The sequence below is a fragment of the Trachurus trachurus genome (genome assembly GCF_905171665.1).
Source record: "Trachurus trachurus genome assembly, chromosome: 8".
In the NCBI taxonomy this organism is placed as follows: domain Eukaryota; kingdom Metazoa; phylum Chordata; class Actinopteri; order Carangiformes; family Carangidae; genus Trachurus; species Trachurus trachurus.
The window spans coordinates 5911218-5933024 of NC_139905.1; the positions used below are offsets into that span (position 1 = coordinate 5911218).

Consider the following 21807-nt stretch of genomic DNA (forward strand, 5'->3'; position numbering starts at 1 on the left):
TAAAACTGTAAACACCTGTATGTTTAATGTCTTCATTTAAAAATTGTCTTGCGTTTCCCCCCCCTTATGTGTTTATGTCGGTTTATGTACTTTTTTTTCTATGATATTATTTTCTATCTTTATTTATTTATTTTTTGTCTTTTTGTCTTTGCTTTGTCTGTAAATGATACTGTAAAAAAAAAAAAAAAAAAAAAAGACTGTAAAAAAAAAAAAACCTTTGCGCGGGTTGATGACGTAGCGCGCTGCTTCTTCTAATGACAACACCGACAGGATCTTTCACTGTCGCTATAAACAGGTAAATAACGTACTCTTGGACACTTTTAACGAAATTAACGATACAATTAATGAACGGATAATGATGCTGGAGACGCAACAGGTTGATGAAAGTCGTCCTAACTTGGCTAAATTCATGAATAAGTGTCGACTCTAGCTTCGCACCTACCCCCCGGCCTCATTTTGCGGCCTTGCGCTAAAGAGCTAGCATCATGTGTACAAGAAAATACAAATCAGTGGTATTTAAAGTCGCCATGAAATTGTTGCATCGCAAAGTTCAGCATCTAAAAACTAAACGAAACCTGCCTTTCATTACATTATTTCGTATACGGCGATCTAACTTTACGTGAACGTGCTCAGTTAGCCTAAATCTCTCATCCTGATCACGTCCCCTCCCACCGGACCCCATTGAAAATAACCCCGATAATTCATAATATTGCTGTTTTTGGCAGACGTGCTTGTCTCAATGGACGTTAATGGAAGTAGATAATGAATTTTTATCATGAATGGCAACAATCGGCTTGATTTGTACCTGCACAGATACGTCAATACGATGCTATATGCAATATATCTACTGATCCTTTATGTTATTGCTCATGTACACGTACAGTAAACCACATGTATAGGATAATATTTGGAGTATTTAAAGGAGGATTTTTTTACACACATGTTTTCCCTCTTTCTTTTCAGTACACAACCATGAACTGGAACAAAGGTGGTCCGGGTGTGAAGCGAGGGTTTGGGTTTGGAGGATTTTCTCTTGCAGGGAAAAAAGAGGAGCCTCCAATTCCTCAAAAGTCCCACACGTCATTCGGACCTCCTGGATCGGCCGGGGGTTACGGGAAGAACCAGCAGCTCCCGTCATTCTACAAAATTGGGACGAAAAGAGCGAATTTTGACGAGGAAAATGCGTGAGTGTTGGATCTCTCCCACACACGTACAGTAGTTCAATCCAGGAGAAACTGACATTTTAATACTGTCGATTTGTGGTACTGAATGAATGTCTTTGTTCATTTTCAACAAGATATTTTGAAGATGATGAAGAGGAGTCCGGCAGCAATGTGGATCTGCCGTACATCCCTGCAGAGAACTCACCCACACGGCAGCAGATGCAGTCTGGTGGCGGCTCAGACAGCGAGGACGACCCACTGGACGCCTTCATGGCAGAGGTTGAGGTGAGGAGAGAATCGCACAATTATACAATCTACATTTTCAAAAGCTTAAAGGGATAGTTCAACATTTTGGCAAATTGGCCCATTGCCATAATCCTTATAGTTTTAGGAGTAGGTTCGTTACCTTTAATTGTCGGTGCAAGCTGTTTTTAGAACGGCGGAGCAGAGCTGTGAGCTGCTCAGAGCTACGCTACGGAGGCTAATGGGATTTCTTGGTTTCCCTCATCAAACTCATCAAATACACAATCCAACAACTCCAAAACGCTCTGGTGGACAAGTTGTGACCTGCACATTCACCACGCTATGAGATAATAACAGAACATTACGAGACAGAGTTGTTTTAGAGGCAAATGCAGAGACTGCCCCCGCTGGATGCCGAAAAACTGCCCCCGATGGTAACGCGCATCAGCAGTATAGGGATTATGGCAGTGGGCCACTTTGCCAAAATGAACTATCCCTTTAATCTACTTTTTACTGTATCACATCATGTGTTTTTGTTTTGTTTTTTCTTTTCCAGAACCAAGCGGCTAAAGATATGAGGAAACTAGAGGAAAAGGAAAAGGAGAAGAAGTCCGCCAAGTAAGAAACTTTTAATGTGTTTGACTTGTTATTAGTCACCTCTAAGGTCGTCATGTAGGTGTGAAGTTAAATAGCCAAAAGAAAGAAAAAAGGATTGCCCACAACTGAGTTACAACTGAATTGTGAGCAAATCTTCGAGCCCACTAATTTGGGACATTCTTACTTTTAATAATAAATCCTGTACTGTTCACTACTTTTACAATCAATTTATTACATAATGCAGAAATTACATTTAAAGTTTAGCTAGCTTTCCAGTTACTGGGATTTTAAAAAAATGGCACATGTAATAATTTATAATGATTAGATCCTGTCAGGTAAGAAAGTGACCTTTAGCCATAGTGGGATGTGGGCTGTCTTGGGTGTATGAACGAGCCGCAGGGAAGTTTTTTTTTTCTCCGCTTGTCATTTCAGGGGTATTCGTGATGACATTGAGGAAGAAGATGAACAAGTGAGTGAGCCCTCCAACGTTTTTAATCCACCACATTGCAGAGAGGCCAAACATTCCTCTCCACTCTCTTTTCTTACAAAGCCCCTCCCCTCTCCCTTCCGCCCCCCCCCTTCTGTCTGACAATGCAGGTTGCATATTTAGGATCATAATGATGGAGATTGTTTAGATTATTCCTTGTATTAGAAGAAAGTGTGGAAAAGGCATGTTTGTAATTGTTGAACAAGACTAATTCATCCTTTTGTCAGAAAGCCGATGTCTCCTCAGGTGTACTGTGAGTCTCTTTGTGTCTGGATGCTGTGGTTTTGCAGCAGTCGGGCTCAGTTGTTTTGACAGGAGCTGCTCTGCTCTCTGCAGGAAGCCTACTTCCGCTACATGGCAGAGAATCCCACAGCCGGCCTGACTCAGGAGGAGGAGGACGAGAACATCGACTACGACAGCGACGGGAACCCCATCGCCCCGACCACAAAGAAAGTCATCCTGCCGCTTCCTCCCATCGACCACTCTGAGGTGCAGCTCACTGTTAAAAAGACGGATATTCATTTTGTGTTGATGAACGAATCACATTTTATATTTGTTTTTTTCACCACGTGTCCTCGTCTTTCACAGATTGAATATTCACCTTTTGAGAAAAACTTCTACAATGAGCACGAGGAGCTCAGCATCCTGACGGGAACTCAGGTGTTGGACTTGAGGCATAAACTGAACTTGAGGGTAAGTCTGCAAGTCACCTCATGCACGTTAGTTTGTGTTTTTACAGCAGGGAAAATAAGTATTGAAGGCGTCAATGGACTTGCATGGTGAGCATGCATAGAGACCATTGTGGTTGAGTGCATCACTCATTGTTTTGTTTTTTTTCTAAAACAACTGCACCTGCTACTTCCAGGTCTGTCTAAAGCTCTGTCAGCAATCCTTGGCTCTTGGACGACTCTTCTTAGTTTTCGACTGTGAAATGTTGTTCTTTTTAGTTCCAGATAAAGGCACTAACGGATAAAACGGTGCATTCAGACACGTCTGTAACCGATGTAGGGCTGCAATTAACGATTATTTTTATTATAGATTAATCTGTCGATTATTTAAATGATTAATTGATCAGTTGTTTGGTCAATAAAATGTTGAAAAATGTTAATCAGTGTTTGCCAAACCACAAGATGACGTCCTGAAAGCTCTTGTGTTGTCCACAAACCAAAGAGAGACTCAGTTTATTGTCATAAAGGAACAAAGAAGCCAGAAATATTCACATTTAAGAAGCTGAAATCAAAGAATTTTGACTTTTTTTCTTGAAAATCTACCCACCTTGGTGATGAGAAACCTTTTTATAGGCGTCAACTGGACTAAAGCAGCTGATTACTTTACACTGATAGGAGACAGGATGACTTTCTAAATACTTATTCCCTGTGTCATTTCACTTTATTACACATTACTTAATTCAGGGATGCAAACAGCGCGCCGAAAAGCGAAACTCGCTTTTTTCATGACCAATTAGGTGACTTGTGTGAATCGTTCAGATCCGAAGAGTTTTTGTTTTTGGGAGGGGGCGGGTCTCAGCTGGGGTCAGTAAAATGTTTTTCTAACAGGCTGACAGTGACAATCACGTGAAACTGAGGCGAACTCATTCATGGTTGTCTCTGGTTATACTGATAACTGCCGACCTCCAATGTTGACGCGCGACGTGCGCGCTCGTTACCCAAAGCGGCGCGTATCCGCGTGCATTCGGTGCGACGGCGCCGCCGTTTTTCCCCCCGTGCATGTCCGTTGCTGTGTCAGGCAGGTGTTTCCCACGGAGCTCTGCCCCGTTTCAGAGGTGAAGGAGAGACGTCGCCTCCGCGATGTAGAATGTGTTCAATTAAAGTGAAACTAACACATTATAGGCTATATAGCCTACGTATGTCCATTACACACTTTTAGGCCTTAAAATGTCTTAAATTTGTTGAATTATTGTGTTCAAGACTTAAATAATTTTAGACAGCTCTTAAATTTTCTTATGCCCACCATGGACGAGCATTTCACTCGCATTTGCCCCTAAAAAAAAAAATACATGTGTGAACCAGGAAAATCACAAAAAAGAAAGAGCACAACCTGCGATTGGTCAAAAACTACAAATCCCACAATTCTCTGCTCTCAACAATAACAGTAGTTGGTGTAGGCTAAGTAAGGGAGAGTGGAGCTGTCGGTGAAAAGAGGAAACAACGCCACGTCTGGTCCTGTTCTATGTTGTTCGTTCACACGTCACCGTTTATTCGTTACGTCCGCGGTGTAAAAGGCCGTGACGCAAAGACGCGATTAGGCGCGAGACGCGATTAGGCGCGAGACGCGGTATACGCGACTTTTTTTTTTTTGCGACGCTACACGCGATTCTTTTATGGCGACGGGACCTTCGCGTCTTCGTCTGTTTCATCGTGTTTGCTGGGAAGACCCACAAGGGGCTTCCCAGCAAACACGAGGAACGCTTTTTTTTCGCTCGAGTTGTGACGTGCGACCAAACGCGAGATACGCGAATTAGCGCTCCTTTTGACTCGTGTCAAAAAAAAAATTCACGAGCCCGCCAACAACTTTTTTTTTTTTTCAAAGGAGGTTCAACTGGACTTAGTTATTTGTCTAGGAAGACGTTTCACCTTCATCCAAGAGGCTTCATCAGCTCATGTAGCATCTGACCAGGCTGGGACTGGTCCAACTATCTGGTGGAGACTCAGTATAAGTCCAGTTGCTTTCGATTTAACCTCCTTTGAAATACTATGACCTGGACAAATGAGAATATGCACAGGCCTACAAACAACATTTCTGCTCTCACCAACCATGGTTGAGGTCACAACGCTGCTGTAGCTGCTCTGGAAGTCCGAGACGTCTGAGGCCAAACGCCGCCGTCGCTTCTTGTCCATGACGGCGAGTTCCGGGCTGATGAGCTACAGAGACTTTTGAGTCAAAGAGGAGCAGCGCGTCGCTGTGTCGGACTGTTTGTTTGGATTTAATGAAGAAGCTGCACAGAGTCCGGTGAGCAGAAGCTGCCCCCCCCCCCCCCCCTCACCGTGGAGCCGCTGCTGTCTCACAGCCACCACCGACCCCTAGAATAAAACACCACCGACCCCTAGAATAAAACACCACTAAGCCGTGGACGGTCGCTGCGTGGATAAAATGCTGACGACCAAAACAGCCGCCACCAGGTCACTGACTGGAGAGTTTTAAAGTCGGCACATGAACGCAGCTCAGACCGGCCGGTGCCTCAGCGCGGTGATCAGCAGGACGCTATAGCCTACCCAGTACCGGCCAGCTCAGTACAGAGGGGGGGGGGGGCGATAACGTGACGCACAGTATACTGTTATGAGACACATTATGCATCCCAACTGTCTTTTTTTTTTTAGAGGATTTTTTTTTTTTACCAAGAATGCGCCCCAAAAAATCATGATCCAGGGGCCAAAATTGGAAACAAATATATATATTTTTTAATCATAATTCTTATTATTCTCCTGATGTCGGTTTAATGTAAACAGATTGCGCTGATATGCGAGAGTAATGTGACAGCGGGGCAGTGCTGCAGCTGCAGCTGCCGTGCTGTGATGGACCTGATCAGACTGGTGGTGGTCCACAGTCAATCAGTCCCAGATCCTCCACCGTCAGCAGATCCCCAGAAACCCCCCGCAAATAATACATCGACAAGAAGTTAAGTGGCAAGTTGCACCTTTTCGTCGGCTTATTATTTGCGGATTTTTTTTTTAATAGCCTATATAACTTCACTGCAACACGCGGCTCTCAGTGCTTGTCGGTGTTGTGTCTATAAATTGTGAAATAACTTTTCCTCGATATAAATATGAGACGTGGTCGACAGGTTTCATTCATCCATGTTTTGGCAGACGATACAAATAACCAATGATAATGAGATTTCCACCGCGCCGAACCAATCATGTGGCTGGAATAGAGCCAGTCAACAGTAACATGTGCATTTGTTTGGGTTGCTGCAGATGTGCACATCAGCTGACACCGCCGGTAAAAGAGAGAGAGAGAGAATGAGTGTTGTCTCGGAAAAAAAACAGTAAAGGAGAACTTGGACAAGTGACTGAAAAGACGCGTGGTGCGCAATGGAGACACCAGGCAGCTGGAGCGGACCGTGGTCACGGTGCGGCCGCTCTGCTGCTCACCTCAGTGTGTGCGAGTGCGACACATAACAGCCGCTTAGGAGACTAGCGGACTTTTATTTTTTTCAATAGCCTCTTCATTCATCTTGGGCGGGGGGCGGTGCGCCGTCTTATAATGTTACAGAAAACCCTGCATTATGTTTTTTACAACTCGTGTTCCTATAGGCCTACTATAGAGACAACTTGCTGTTGGCTCTATATTTCAAGAAACTTGTTTTCTGTTTAAAAGGCACAATTCACCCATCTTTTAACCGGGTAGTTACGTCTCCAGTCTGTCGAGCGGGCGAGCGCACAGCTGATGTGCTTCCACTCCAACAGACGCACGGATTCAGTGTGGACAGAGAGCGTCAGATGTCACGCGATTGTCGGACGCTCGGGACACGGACACGGTGTGAGCAGCCACATCCACTGCGCTCTGGATCAGCTGATCGGTGCTCAGGTGACGTTAGATCCAAGTGTTAATTTCGTCAGACGAGACGAGACGAAAAATATTCGTCAACGATGGTTTTTTTCATGACGAAAACGAGACGAAGACGAGACGAAATCAATGCCCTTAAACACTGACTGTGACGAAATTTACACGCATTTTTTGTTGACGAAAAAAGACGGGACGAAATCTACTTAATCAAACAAAAACTTAATAAAATATATCTTTCTTTTTTCGTCACAGACTTTTAAATTACAATCCAAAAAGTGCCTTCACTGGATGCATGTCATGTTTTTCTCCTCCTGCGCTGCTGCCAAGGGTGTGTGTGTGTGCCTGAGTGAGGAACACACACACACACACCGGTGCTGTCTGTGCTATGTGCGGCGAGTAGGCTACAAACTGGTTATGGGGGGCGGGGGGCGCATGGCCATTGCAGGGGGGGGCGCGGTAAACCGGCGGCGGAATCGCTGCGAAGCTCCGAGCAACGGAGATCATGTGCGAGCCGGAGCTCTCCCGTTCACATCATTGCATTTGTCAATCGCCGTGTTTTATTTTGAAAATTAACCGGATTCTCTCGCTGTTTCTTTGTGCGACTTCCTGCCCGGCTTGACAGTCAGCTTGACAGCTGCGCCGGCGCTGGTGTGAACGACACAATCGTTAACATCAAAGCGTCTCCGCGCTGGTTGGTTGCTTCTGGTGTGTGTGTGTGTGTGTGTGTGTGTGTGTGTGTGTGTGTGTGTGTGTGTGTGTGTGTGTGTGTGTGTGTGTGTGTGTGTGTGTGTGTGTGTGTGTGTGTGTGAATTATGGACATAAATAATTGGATTTCTTTCTATTTGTGCATTACTTGGGTTGTTGCCAACATCTGGTGAAAATTTCATGTCAACAGCTCTATTAGAAATAGATTTTCTGAGAAAAATGTTGATGCGTTCAAGACTTATTTTCCCTGCTGTATATAAAACAGATTATCTTATCTTATCTAGCTAAACTGTGCTGCTTTTCCTTCCTCAGGTGTCAGGAGCTGCTCCTCCAAAACCTTGCACCAGCTTTGCTCACTTCACCTTTGATGAACAGCTAATGCACCAGATCCGCAAGTCTGAGTACACACAGCCCACTCCCATCCAGTGCCAGGTAGAGTGAGAGTTCACCTCCAGGTTTTGACAGAATATGAACTTTAATATAAAATGTTTTTAATAATGAGCTAATGATGACTTTGTGTTTTAGGGCGTGCCTATAGCTCTGTCCGGACGTGACATGATCGGTATTGCAAAAACCGGCAGTGGTAAAACCGCAGCTTTCATCTGGCCGATGCTCGTTCACATCATGGACCAGAAGGAGCTGGAGGCAGGAGAGGGGCCCATCGCCATCATCGTGTGTCCCACCAGAGAGCTTTGTCAGCAGGTACCACATATGGGTCAGGGTTTTTTTTAGAGGTTATTTGCTGCAGTTTTAACAGGAACACTGTTGTACGACACAACACGATATGATAGGACAGGACAGGACACGGCACAATATGATACAACATGATACGCTAAGACACGGCACGATACGATACAACATGATACGATACGACACAGCACGATACAACACGATACAACATGATACAGCACGATACAACACGGCACGATACGGCACGGCACGATACAACATGATACAGCACGATACAACACGGCACGATACGACACGGCACGATACAACACGGCACGATACGATACAATACGGCACGATACAATACGGCACGATACGATATGACGCAATATGACACGGCACAATACGATACAACATGATACGATACGACACAGCACGAGACGATACGATACAATACGACATGGTACAATATACTTATATTGTCCCACTCAGGGAAATTAGCAGCCGCGCCATAAATACTTCAACAGTTGCAATGACAACAAACAATACATAATTAGCCATACCATCACTGACAATTACATAACAGAATTGCACATATCACATAACACAACATATGTATATATACACTATACATAAATTATACATGCTAAAAGATCACCATAATAAAAGCACTATAAACATTAAAAATTAAAAGCACAAACTTCCTCAAGCAGCTTTGTTTAGGGATTTGATGGAGGTTGGAACGAATGAATGTGTCTCTTTAAATCTTCACCAGATCCATGCGGAGTGTAAGCGCTTCGGGAAAGCCTACTCGCTGCGCTCTGTGGCGGTTTATGGAGGAGGCAGCATGTGGGAGCAGGCCAAGGCGCTGCAGGAGGGGGCAGAGATCGTAGTGTGCACTCCGGTAAGACACAAACACAAAACCACCAACTTCTCTCTCTCTTTTGCTTCTTCTTTTACTGCACCAGTTGTAACATTTGCTGCTGTGTTTGCACAGGGCCGTCTGATCGACCACGTGAAGAAGAAGGCCACGTCCCTGCAGAGAGTGTCGTACCTGGTGTTTGATGAGGCAGATCGCATGTTTGACATGGGCTTTGGTGGGTTTGCTTCACCGGCTCTGGGACAAAGACGATGTTAAACATGTTCGATGCACCGTAGCTCATCTCTCTCTTTTTTTTTTTTTTTCTTTCAGAGTATCAGGTTCGATCTGTCGCCAGTCACGTCCGCCCAGACAGACAGAGTGAGTGTCTTTCTCTGACGATTATTCATTGTCAAACAAAGAGAGTGTTTTTTGTTTTTTTTTAGTAACTGCATGTGATCTCCTTCACAGCTCTTCTGTTCAGTGCCACTTTTCGAAAGAAGATCGAGAGGCTGGCCCGAGACATCCTGACAGATCCCATCCGTGTGGTGCAGGGAGACATCGGAGAGGTATCTAACTGATCGCTATCAATTGTTATATTTAAAAGAATAGTTAAACATTTTGGCAAATTGGCCCATTGCCATAATCCCTATAGTCTTAGCAGTAGGTTCGTTACCTTTAATTGTCGGTGCAAGCTAATTTTAGAACGGTGGAGCAGAGAGAGTTGTTTCAGAGGTAAATTCATGTAAAACAGCTGATGCACGTTGCCTTCAGGGACAGTTTTTCAGCAAACAGTCTCTGCATTTACCTCTAAAACAACTCTGTGTGGTAACGTTCTGTTATTATCTCATAGCGTGGTGAATGTGCAGGTCACAACTTGTCCACCAGAGCGTTGTGGAGTTGTTGGATTGTGTATTTGACGAGTTTGATGAGGGAAACCAAGAAATCCCATGAGCCTCCGTAGCGTAGCTCTGAGCAGCTCGCGGCTCTGCTCCGCCGTTCTAAAAATAGCTTGCACCGACAATTAAAGGTAACGAACCTACTGATAAGACTATAGCGATTATGGCAATGGGCCAATTTGCCAAAAATGTTGAACTATCCCCATTAAAAGCTGCAGCTTCACACTGTGTTTCCTCTCTGCCCAGGCCAACGAGGACGTGACCCAGGTGGTGGAGCTGCTGCCCAGCGGCTCAGACAAGTGGAACTGGCTGACCCGCCGGCTGGTGGAGTTCACCTCCTCCGGCTCCGTCCTCATCTTCGTCACCAAGAAACTGAACAGCGAAGAGCTGGCGGCCAACCTGACGCAGGAGGGCTACAGCCTCGGCCTGCTGCACGGAGACATGGACCAGAGCGAGAGGAACAAGGTCATCAGCGACTTCAAGAAGAAGAATCTGCCCATCCTGGTGGCCACCGACGTCGCCGGTGAGGATGAAAGATCAAGGGTTTGCTTTGCTCTGAGGCTCCTGCACCATTTAAAAAGCATTTCTACCATTTAGGCTTCAAATTTCTCTCCTCTATATAATGTTTTAAAATAGAGGCAGAAAGAGTAGAGAATTCGGTCTAAGGCTCCTCTGGAAGTTCAGCAGCACAAAAATGGAAACACAGCTATAAAAGATTTAAACAGCTGCAGCAGCAATATGTAAGAAGCACGACATTAATTTTGCATAACTATTACTCCATATTCCTGCTCAACATTTTCCAGATCCTTCTATAGAGTTTTAAAATAACTTTTTATTAGACGATTAGAGGGAAATTAATCAGATTTTTTGGTCTTTTGTTTTTGCATTTCTTTTCACTTATGCACAATTAATTTTTATTTCATCACAAACAGTGATCTAATTATCTACCTGCAGACAGTTGACTGTAGCTTAAAGCCAAAATGATAAGGTAGCGCCCCCTAGTGTGTTGGTACAACTATGTCTTTGAAATAGGCAACATAAAACCACATCACTTCAAGACAGGCTGTAAGTTTAATACTCATTACAAGTTTATTATAAATAAGAGCTATTTTAAAACCTGACTCTTCTTTATCTCAGGGTTCCTACACATTTGAAATTTCCAAATTCCACACTTTTTCCCAGACCCTAATTTCCAGACTTCTCGGTAAAAAAATCAAATAATTTGTGATATTTAAGTAAATAGATGTGCATAATATAAAAAAAAATCATGCAATTTGTTTTCATTATTCTGAATATGTATGCTATTATATAACCAAATAATTTACTAGAGATTGTAGCTAGGTACAATAGTGCATACAAAATAATTAACCCAAATAACTTCAGATAAGACCAAACCCAGATAAGTATTAAGATAAATATATTTCCATACAATAGTTTCCATTTTCCATACTTTTCCAGACCTGGTAATGTCTAAAATCAACTTCCATACTTTCCATACTTGCGTAGGAACTCTGTGTTATTTTCACTTCAGACTTCTTCAGACTCGTGTGTATCGACTCTGCCTCACTGCTGCTCCTCTTCCTCCTCTTCCTCCTCTTCCTCCTGCAGCTCGTGGTCTGGACATCCCGTCCATCCGCACCGTGGTGAACTACGACGTGGCCCGAGACATCGACACACACACCCACAGGATCGGTCGAACCGGTCGTGCGGGGGAGAAGGGCGTCGCGCACACACTCCTCACCAACAAAGACACCACGTTCGCCGGAGACCTGGTGCGCAATCTGGAGGGAGCCAATCAGAGCGTCTCTAAGGAGCTGATGGATTTAGCCATGCAGGTGAGAGTCAGAGCAACGACACGTCAAAGACCGAGTCAGTTTGTTCTTTTTACTTTGCTATGTTCTCTTTTCTTTTCCTTTGACATGTTTTTGTTTTATTCTCAGAACCCGTGGTTCAGGAAATCCAGGTTCAAGGGCGGCAAAGGGAAGAAGCTGAACATCGGAGGAGGAGGACTGGGCTACAGAGAGAGACCGGGCCTGGGAGCAGAAAGCTCTGTAAGTTACTCATCGACTGTAAAACTGCTTTTTTAAAAAAATCATTATGATAATTTTATGTTGTAAAATGAATAAATACAAATTGAGTACATGTGTGTGTCTGTGTTGCAGGATCGAAGCAGCGGCGGCGGCGGTGGCGGTGTTGGCAGCAGCTTGATGTCGTCCGCCAGCAGCTTGGAGGGCTACAGCAAACCACCGACCGGGGCGATGGGAGACCGCATGTCTGCAATGAAACAAGCTTTCCAGGTACAGTTATCTTAATTATCTCATTAGCATCCCACATAAACATGTTTTTTTGCCATAATCCATCAAATATGGTTCAGACACTTGTGACTAATCTGCATTGGAGGTTCAATATTTTACTGTTTAACAATAAATAACATTGATTATTCCAAATTAAATCAAATCCAAAAAGAAGCTGCACCTCAGCCTTGTTGTCCAGCAGATAATAAAACACCACAGACACAGAACCAGTGGTTAATAGTAACTGGGACATAGTCTTTACTAGGGCTGCAACTAATGAGTAATTTCATTATCCATTAATTAACGATTAATCAATCAGTTGTTTGGTCAATAAAATGTTAAAAAATGTTTGTAAAATATCAATCAGTGTTTCCCAAACCACAAGACAACGTCCTCAAATGTCTTGTTTTGTCCACAAACCAAAGAGAGACTCAGTTTATTGTCATAAAGGGACAAAGAAACCAGAAATATTCACATTTAAGAAGCTGAAATCAAAGAATTTTGACTTTTTTCCTTAAAAAACGTCTCGAACCGATTATTCGATTATCAAAATAGTTGACGATAGGGATGTCACGATTACTTGTTTTCACAATTAATCACGGTTTTAAACGCCACAATTAATTGATCGTAAAGATTCCTAAATACCGTCACTTTCTGGAAAAGATTATGTTGGAACCGTATCGGCAGATGTGCGCGAAAGGTAAATGCACAGATACTGGTCCATTTAGCTAACGTAACGCTGAATTGGTTAGTGTGTCATTTGTATTGTGAAAAAAATGATTAAAATAAACTTAAACATTTGGTATAGATGACAATTAATGACTTAAATATTTCAAATAAATAAAAATGTATTGATGCATAACAATCGTGATCATCGTAATACCGTGATTATTTCTCTGACAATAATCGTACCAAGAAAATCTATAATCGTGACATCCCTAGTTGACGATTCATTTAAATAATCGATTCATTGTTGCAGCTCTAGTCTTCGCACCTTGTTTTACCTCCAGACTGATCCCCTCTTCCTCCTCTTCTTCCTCCTCCTCCTCCTCTTCCTCCAGGCTCAGTACAAGAGTCACTTCGTGGCGGCGTCCAGCGGACCGCCGAAGCTCAGCGCCAAGTCCAGCAGCACGTCGGGCTGGACCAGCGCCGGCAGCCTGAGCTCGGTGCCGACCGAGTCCGCCAACGGCTCGGAGCGCTCCCTGTCCCTGTCCATGGCCATGTCCGGCTTCACCAGCGCCGGCGCCCTGAGCTCCGTCGTGGCGCCGCCGCTGCCCGTCGTCGGCGTCCAGCAGCAGCCGCCGCCACCCGGCCCGCTGCCGCCGCCGCCGACACACAGCTTCACCCCGCCGCCGCCGCCCGTCGCCCTCCCTCCCCCTCCCGCTCCCCCACAGAGAGACAGCAGCGGCTCCTCCTCGCGGGACAGACACGGCGAGGACCGGGGTCGCCACGGGGACGACCGCCACCGCCACGGCGACAGCAGCAGCAGCAGGAGCGACCGACACAGCAGCAGCAGCAGCAGCGGTGGCGGCGGCGAGGACCGTTACGGCGACCGAGACCGGCACGGAGGAGGAGGAGGAGGAGGAGGAGGAGGAGGAGGAGAAAGAGACCGGGATCGCTACGGAGACCGGGACCGCTACAGCAGCAGTCGCCACGGAGACAGTCGCAACGGAGGAGACAAGAGGGACAGAGAAGACCGGAGGGGAGGGGGCGGCGGAGGAGGAGGGGGGGACAGGGGGGACAGGGACGGGGGAGGAGGAGGAGGAGGAGGAGGAGACAGGGGGGGGAGCAGCAGCAGCGGTGGGGACGGGAGGGACAGAGGAGACGATAGCTTCGCCGTTCCCGAGCCGCCGAAGCGTCGGAAGAGCAGGTGGGACAACTAAACTAAAGATGAGTCAAATAAAATAAAATAAAATAAAGAGATAAAATAAAACCAACACACATCAGTAGAAAAAAACACCGAGTGGTCCATGATGATGATGACAGGTGACAGGTGTCGGACACGAGTCACACAAGCACAGGGAGGGTTTTGTTATCAGAGTGGGACAGTGTGTGTGTGTTTAGTGTGCGTGCGTGCGTGCGTGTGTGTGTCCACAGTCGCAGCTCGGAGAGACGCCACTGTACATAAACCATCCAGACTGTAAGTTGTCATGTGAGAACCAATAGGATCAAGCAATAGAGCAAAAACAACTCAAGAGTTTAGGACGTTGTCATCGTCGTCGTCGTCGTTACTCGGCTCCTAACGCGCCGTCGTCGTCGTGCTCGCTGACCTGACGCATTTATCTCCTTCTAACAGATCTTTGCCAAGTGTGTTTAAATGTGTGAGTGTGCGATATATTATTATTTTGTTTTTTTTTTGCATTTTGTCCATCTACAGTACGAAGCTAAAAATCTGAAACTGTCTGACCAGTCGAAAAAAGGCGCTCGCTGATGATTCGCACTCACACAAACAAACAAACAAACTACATGTCAGAAACTGTAATAGATCTTTTTCGTGTCTTGTATTGGAGTTTTAGTGGAGTGCCTTCCCTTGGCATCTAGTCTGTCTTATGCTTTCGGAAATGTTGTTCTTTCTTTTCTTTTTTTTTCATAAGGAAGATGCATTTGTTTGTATAAGAGAAGGATTTCAAGTGTTCACTCACGCCATGGAAAATGTGAAGTTTTGATTAAAAAGATTCCTTTGGCATCGACTCCTGGATGCGTTCTCTTTTGAAAACAACATGTTTTATATTGAGTCCACAGTAATTAGCTTGAAATGTAGATGTATGAGCATTGACCAGTAGAGGGCAGACAAGACTCACCTTCTGTCAAACTGGAAATACACTGACCTGCTCAAAAAATGTACAAGTGGAAAAATTGCAGATTGTGCAAAGAGACAGTTTCCTACAACAGGATAAAGATGGAAAAGCAGATTTCAAAATCCACCATGAGATACTTCAGGAAACAAGCTTCAACTCATCTATTACAGGTGATAATAGTGAGGGATATACCATAATACATAGTAAATGTTATAAAGGTTTCAAGGTTCATTTATTCATTTAGTATTATTTACTCTATATACATCATCACCACTATCTTTATATTGCCGAGCAATAATATTGCAATATTCTACTATTATTTAAGATGTTTATGAGGAATGAATGAAATCTTATATTTTAAATTAATATATACATTTATTTTATTCATCGTCCAAACAAAATAATTAAAGTGCTAACACAAAAATTGCAAATCTTGAATGGATAAAAAGAACCAGAAGGAACAATAATATTGTTAAAATCATTTAAAATCTGCTCTTCTCTCACAATACATAAAAAAAATGAACAAAGCAAATACTTTTTGTGGTTTAATATGGTAATAATTCATAAAAATATGATACAGAGTTCTGTAACAAGCTATTTTAAAACAACAGTTTGGACCAGGGTTGCCAGGTGGGCTACTTTAAGTGTTGCCCTGGTAATAAAAAATTGGTGCTTGGCCAGACTTATTGCACACAGATGACATGAATAGGAGTAAAGTTTAATATTTTGAATGGCTTTGATTCTGACTTTAAGGTCACAGGTTCAATTCCCATGTCGACAGAGATCATTCACTCTCACTTTCTACCTTGCAATGTAGTCGAAGACCAGTGGTATAAATGAAAACTGCAATCTTTGTGTTCAAAACGATAGATAGATAGATAGATAGATAGATAGATAGATAGATAGATAGATAGATAGATAGTTAGTTAGTGTGATTAAAAGTTAAATATCAACACAAAAAAACAGATAGATGAGACTACAGATGCATGGTTTAATGTTTTAGTATTTTTATTTTCCTTCATTTCAAACCATCTACAAGCCTTAGTTAAATTTTTTATTTTTGTCTCAATTCAAAAAAGATAGTGTCTAAAAATACGGGGTAAAGATGCATCTCATTTTCTCTCTTTAATCTTTTTCTCCCCCCCATCTCAACTTCAAACAGATCAAACAGATTGTATTTGATACCATCTCTGTACATATTGTAATAATAACAATAGTGCATCTGCCATAGTGCAAAGCTCAAAACAACCAACCAAACTCAACCTCATACCACCATCGTCCTACAGTAGATCTCTTTATAATCTCATTTATAGCGGGGGGGGAGGAGGGGGATCATTCATTACAAAGACCCTGGGCTGTGGCGTTCACCTAGGGTTTTTCTTTTCCAGGGGGGGCTATCAACAAATGTACAAAAGATTGATGACATTTTTTAAGTGATAGCTGGAATGATAAAGAGAGATGGGCGAGGCAGCTTGCTCAGCTGCGATGCCGCGGTTCAGAAGATGCATGATGGACGTGTGTGTGGACGAGGAGAGGAGGAGGTGTCGGTCTGATAGAGACTCATAGATATACCATTTTGCTGAAACAGATAAAACTCACTGGATTTTAAACATAGCTTTAAATAAATCTTCATACAGTGCATTTAACATTCAATATATCTTGCACATATTTACACATCGGTGTGCATAACACGTTGGCAAGTGCTCGTTTTTTGTTTTTTCCTGTAGGTACATGACATAAAAACTGTTGAATCCTTCATTAATTTATTTATTTATTAATGTGCTGCCTTTTTGTGGTGCCACATCTGACAACAATGGCGCACAACAACAAAAACTACAAGAACAGTTTGTAGAAACGAATGATTCATACTGGTACTAGAGGTAAAAACCCGCCTATCTACCAGTGATAGGAGGAGTGTTAAGGTGTACACGGACACAACTGCCCCTAACACTAATGTAAACACGCGTACATTCTCCCCTTCTTTAAAAATTTGCTCACATTCATACATTCACTCATATTGTACACACACACACACACACACACACATGGTAAACCTCCAAAAGCGTACAAACTTTGGACCTTAAAAGTGGTGAGCACACACACAGTCACACACACACGCACACACAGACGGGTATAGTGGAATGTATGTTGGTCGGTCTGTGGTAGGAAACACTAAGTTGCGGTCTCTGCTGCTTCAAAGTTCAGTATTCAAAAAAATGATCCCAAAACCGTAACTAACACCTTACAGTAGCTTCTCTTTAGGTACGGTGGCCCTGAGGGGCAAAACACAACGGCAACAAAAGAGAAAACACAACAGCAACAAAAGAGAAAACACAACACAAATCAGAAAACTACGACAGAGTATTATGGCCACATTGACAAATAAAAAAATCACAAACTTCGAGAATAAAGTCGTAAATTTACGACTTTATTCTCGTAGGAAATGTACGACTTTATTCTCGTAAATGTACGACTTTATTCTCAGAATGTTGTGACTTTTTTCTCGTAGGAAATGTACGACTTTATTCTCATAAATTTACGACTTTATTCTCGTAATGTTATGACTTTTTTCTCATAAGAAATGTACGACTTTATTCTCGTAAATTCACGACTTTATTCTCGTAACGTTATGATTTTTTTCAAGTAGGAAATGTACGACTTTATTCTCATAACGTTATGACTTTTTTCAAGTAGGAAATGTACGACTTTATTCTCGTAATGTTATGACCTTTTTCTCGTAATGTACGACTTTATTCTTGTGAATTTACGACTTTATTCTCGTTATGTTATGACTTTTTTCTTGTAAATTTATGACTTTATTGTCGAAGTCTATGTTTAGTTCTTTTTCTCAATGTGGCCCCAATACTCTTTGTTGTTGTGTTTTCTCTTTTGTTGTTGTGTTTTCTCTTTTGTCGTTGTGTTTTCTCTTTTGCCGTTGTGATTTTCACCTCAGGGCCACCGTACTTTTGTTTTTTTGTACCTGAAAACATTTTCTTTTTTGTTTTGTTTTTTTTCTGTGGGGGGTGGGGGGTGAGTGGGAGGGCAGGTTAGTTAAGCACAAATAACAATGAACAGAAACTCCTTCTTGGCGTCTTTTATGGTCGTTTAGTCCGTTCCTCTGTCTCTCTCTCTCTCTCTCTCTCACACTCTTTCTCTTTGGAAAAGACGTCTTTTTCAGTTCTCGTCCTCGAAAGGAACTGAACCTCAGGTCCTTCTGCTGCTGCTGCTTTACAAAAAAACAAACAAAAAACTACTCAACTCCTGTTTTCTCATGGTTTCAGGCCAGTCTGAGCTCCAGTCCAGCGTCCAAGAAGCCGGGACTGCGGTGGCGTTGTCCGGGTCAGACTGTGTGCAGACAGGCAGGCAGGCAGGCATTGGAAAGACAAGTCTGGTCCGGTAATAGATTGGTCCACCGTTGATATGTTCATCATCAGCTCTGTCCCGAGATGTGAGGAAAAGAAGGAGGTTACACCGACACCGAAGCACATTCCCAGATCAGAGCCGCTGGTCTGGAGGAAGACCTCGGTGTGTCTCCACCCCCACTGGGAGAGCCACCTGCTCGCTTTAGTAGGTTTTTTTTTTTTCTTGGCCCCGGACACGATCTGGCAGCAGTCATCAGAGGGTGATATCATTTTTTTTGGCTGGTGAGAGGTGAAAAGGAGCTCCACAGGCCCACGAGGAGGGCAGGGCCCCGGCAGGAGAGTGGACGGCAGGTTGGAGCAGGATGTGAGTGGAGGACACAATGATAGTCGGAAGAGGTTTGTTTCGGGAGAGGGGTTTTTGGAGACGGGAATGGAAGACTTTCTTTCTTTTTTTTTGTTTGTTTTGTTTTGTTTTGTTTTGTTTTGTTCCCCTCTTCTCTGACGTGGAAATGACACAGTGCGAGGAGGAAGACAGGAGTAGACAGGACACAGAGACAAGAGACACAGACAGACGTCTTATCCTCCGCCAGATCTGAAAGAAATGGAGAAGAGAGAGAGAGAGAGGTCGTTAGACACAAACACAGATGATGAAGATGTTCGAAAAATGGATGAAAAGCAAGGGGAATTGCCGTTTTTTTTACAATCTGGACCATAGCATAAAATACGATAATTTACTCACCCAGATAACTTTGGTGTCATTACATATAATGGAGTCTACAGGGCAGCAGAATGCAGCCTCTAAATAACACATTATCTGCCGTGAAACTCCTTCATTTCACCAATATTTAGTTCTGATAGGCTAGTGCTATTCCCCTCTGAGTCCGGGGTTAGCTGTTATCAACATCCGGGGTCTGTAGGTTGACCTACTGACCTCTGACCTGGATGATGTCATCTCTGAGCACCGTGCGGCTCATTCTGATAATAATCATTCTGCTTCGGCATTCGGGTCCATTTTTATCTCAACCAGCCGGAGCTTTAGTGAGTCCAGGTTGAGGAGAGGAAGCCTGTGGAAGCTGAACTTCATCCAGCTGCTCATTTTGTTCTGACAAGTCGGAAACACGCAGAAACGAACCGTAGCATTAGCGGTAGCAACTTTCAGATGACATCATCTAGGTCAGAGGTCAGTAGGTCAACCTACAGACCCTGGATGTTGATAACAGCTAACCCCGGACTCAGAGGGGAATAGCACTAGCCTATCAGAACTAAATATTGGTGAAATGAACGAGTTTCGTGGCAGATAATGTGTTATTTAGAGGCTGCATTGCGCTGCCCTGTAGACTCACATAATATGGATATACGCGGATCTGATTTTGTCGGAACAACTTGTAATGACACCAAAGTTATCTGGGTGAGGAAATGATCGTATTTTAGGCTAGAAATAAGGTCCAGATTGTAAAAAAAACGGCAATTCCCCTTTAAGACTAAATGATAATGGGTTTGTTAAAGCATACATTGATCTACTGGTGCATCTCAATAAATTAGAATATCATGGGAAAGTCCATTTCCAGTAGTGCAACCAAGTACTGAGTGCATATAGATGGACATACTTTTCAGAAGGCCAACATTTCCAAATTAAATACATAAAGACATTAAATGTTTCATTCTGTGTGTAATGGATCTACATAGTGTATTAGTTTTTACTTTTTGAATTGAATTACTGACATAAATAAACTTTTCCATGATATTCTAATGTATTGAGATACACCTGTAAATAAAAACAATGAGGAGCAGCTGTCTCTATGTCAACAAAGAAATAATGATGAGATGATGAATCTAAGTGGAGGAGGGTGATGTCACATGTTCGTACCTTCCTCTCCGGATGTTCCTGTATCGCATTAGCACATCGAGAGAAAAGAGACAAGAAGTCAATACGTGTTAATAATCATCATCAACAGGAAGTGTAAAATAAAAACAGACAAATTCACACTGTGCAAGAAACAGATAATTAATCTAGGAGTTATAAATCAATTAAAGAATAAAACAAGATCCAGAATTTGAAATGTGGATATAAAACATGAATCAGTGTTGGACCGGCTGCTGCTGCTGCTGCTGCTGCTGCTGCTGGATCACAACACTGAGAGATTTCAGAACAAAAGCATGAATCAAACAAGTGACTCAGTCGGTCTTTCCATCCATTATTCATCCACCAGGCTTTCCCCCAAAAAAAATCCCTGGTGCCAGTTTATAGTGACAGAATCACATGCAGCAGTTTTTTGTTTTTATTTTGACCCTCTCAGTCCCAGAGAGGCTGACAGGGCGTCGCTCCCCGATGCTGCTAATACCCCCCCCCCCCCCCCCCCCCGATCTGACTCCCCCTCCCTCCCTCTAGGCAAGAAGTCTGAGAAAACTTCCTGCTCACAGCTCATGCACACATGCACACACACTTAACCTCTGACCGGAGAAGGACCTCAGAGTGCATAGTTTATAAGTCTTATAAATTTAGCTTTTTTTCAATTACCCAGCTCTTAAAGGGATAGTTCAACATTTTGGCACATTCGCCCATTGCCATAAGCCCTATAGTCACAGCAGTAGGTTCGTTACCTTTAATTATGCTGCTCAGTGAACACAATGGGGGCAAACGGTACAGGTCCCCTGTCCCTCATCAAACTCATCAAATACACAATCCAACAACTCCAAAAATGCTCTGGTGGACAATTGTGACCTGCACATTCACCACGCTATGAAATAATCATGTATAATTATGTAATATTACAACACATGAAGCAAATACTCTGAACTACTTTCACTTTTGAAATCACTCCGCCAGCAGCCGTGTCTGGAATGTAGATCCGGCTACTCATTTGCCTCAAAAACAACTCTGTCTCGTAATGTTACATGATTATCTCATAGCGTGGTGAATGTGCAGGTCACAACTTGTCCACCAGAGCATTTTGGAGTTGTTGGATTGTGTATTTGATGAGTTTGATGACCTGTACTGTTCTCCTCCATTGTGTTCACTGAGCAGCTCACGTCTCAAAACAACATGCACCGATAATTAAAGGTAATGAACCTACTGCTATGACTATAGGGATTATGGTGAGAGGAGAATTTGCCAAAATGTTGAACTATCCCTTTAAACAGCTACAAACACCAAAATGAATGTTAAACAGTGGGCGTGAGGTGGAGGTGGAGGAGCAGCGGTCC

The 21807-nt window shown here is 43.4% G+C and overlaps 1 protein-coding gene across 2 annotated transcripts; it reads left to right on the forward strand.

Moving 5' to 3' along the window:
- Positions 1-220: 220 nt before the first annotated feature.
- Positions 221-15133, forward strand: ddx42 (DEAD (Asp-Glu-Ala-Asp) box helicase 42). Of its 2 annotated transcripts, XM_083977525.1 has the most exons (18): positions 221-295; positions 964-1184; positions 1298-1448; positions 1963-2024; positions 2436-2472; positions 2827-2979; positions 3079-3183; positions 8035-8154; positions 8248-8424; positions 9167-9295; positions 9389-9488; positions 9584-9631; positions 9722-9819; positions 10396-10672; positions 11758-11984; positions 12090-12200; positions 12312-12446; positions 13505-15133. In XM_083977525.1, exons 2-18 carry the CDS (start codon positions 973-975, stop codon positions 14324-14326), a joined length of 2964 nt encoding a protein of 987 aa, XP_083833651.1. In that variant the 5' UTR covers positions 221-295; positions 964-972; the 3' UTR covers positions 14327-15133. The 2 variants fall into 2 exon arrangements, with proteins under 2 accessions (XP_083833651.1, XP_083833652.1); XM_083977526.1 differs by lacking the exons at positions 221-295; positions 964-1184; positions 2436-2472.
- The last annotated feature ends 6674 nt before the right edge of the window (positions 15134-21807 follow it).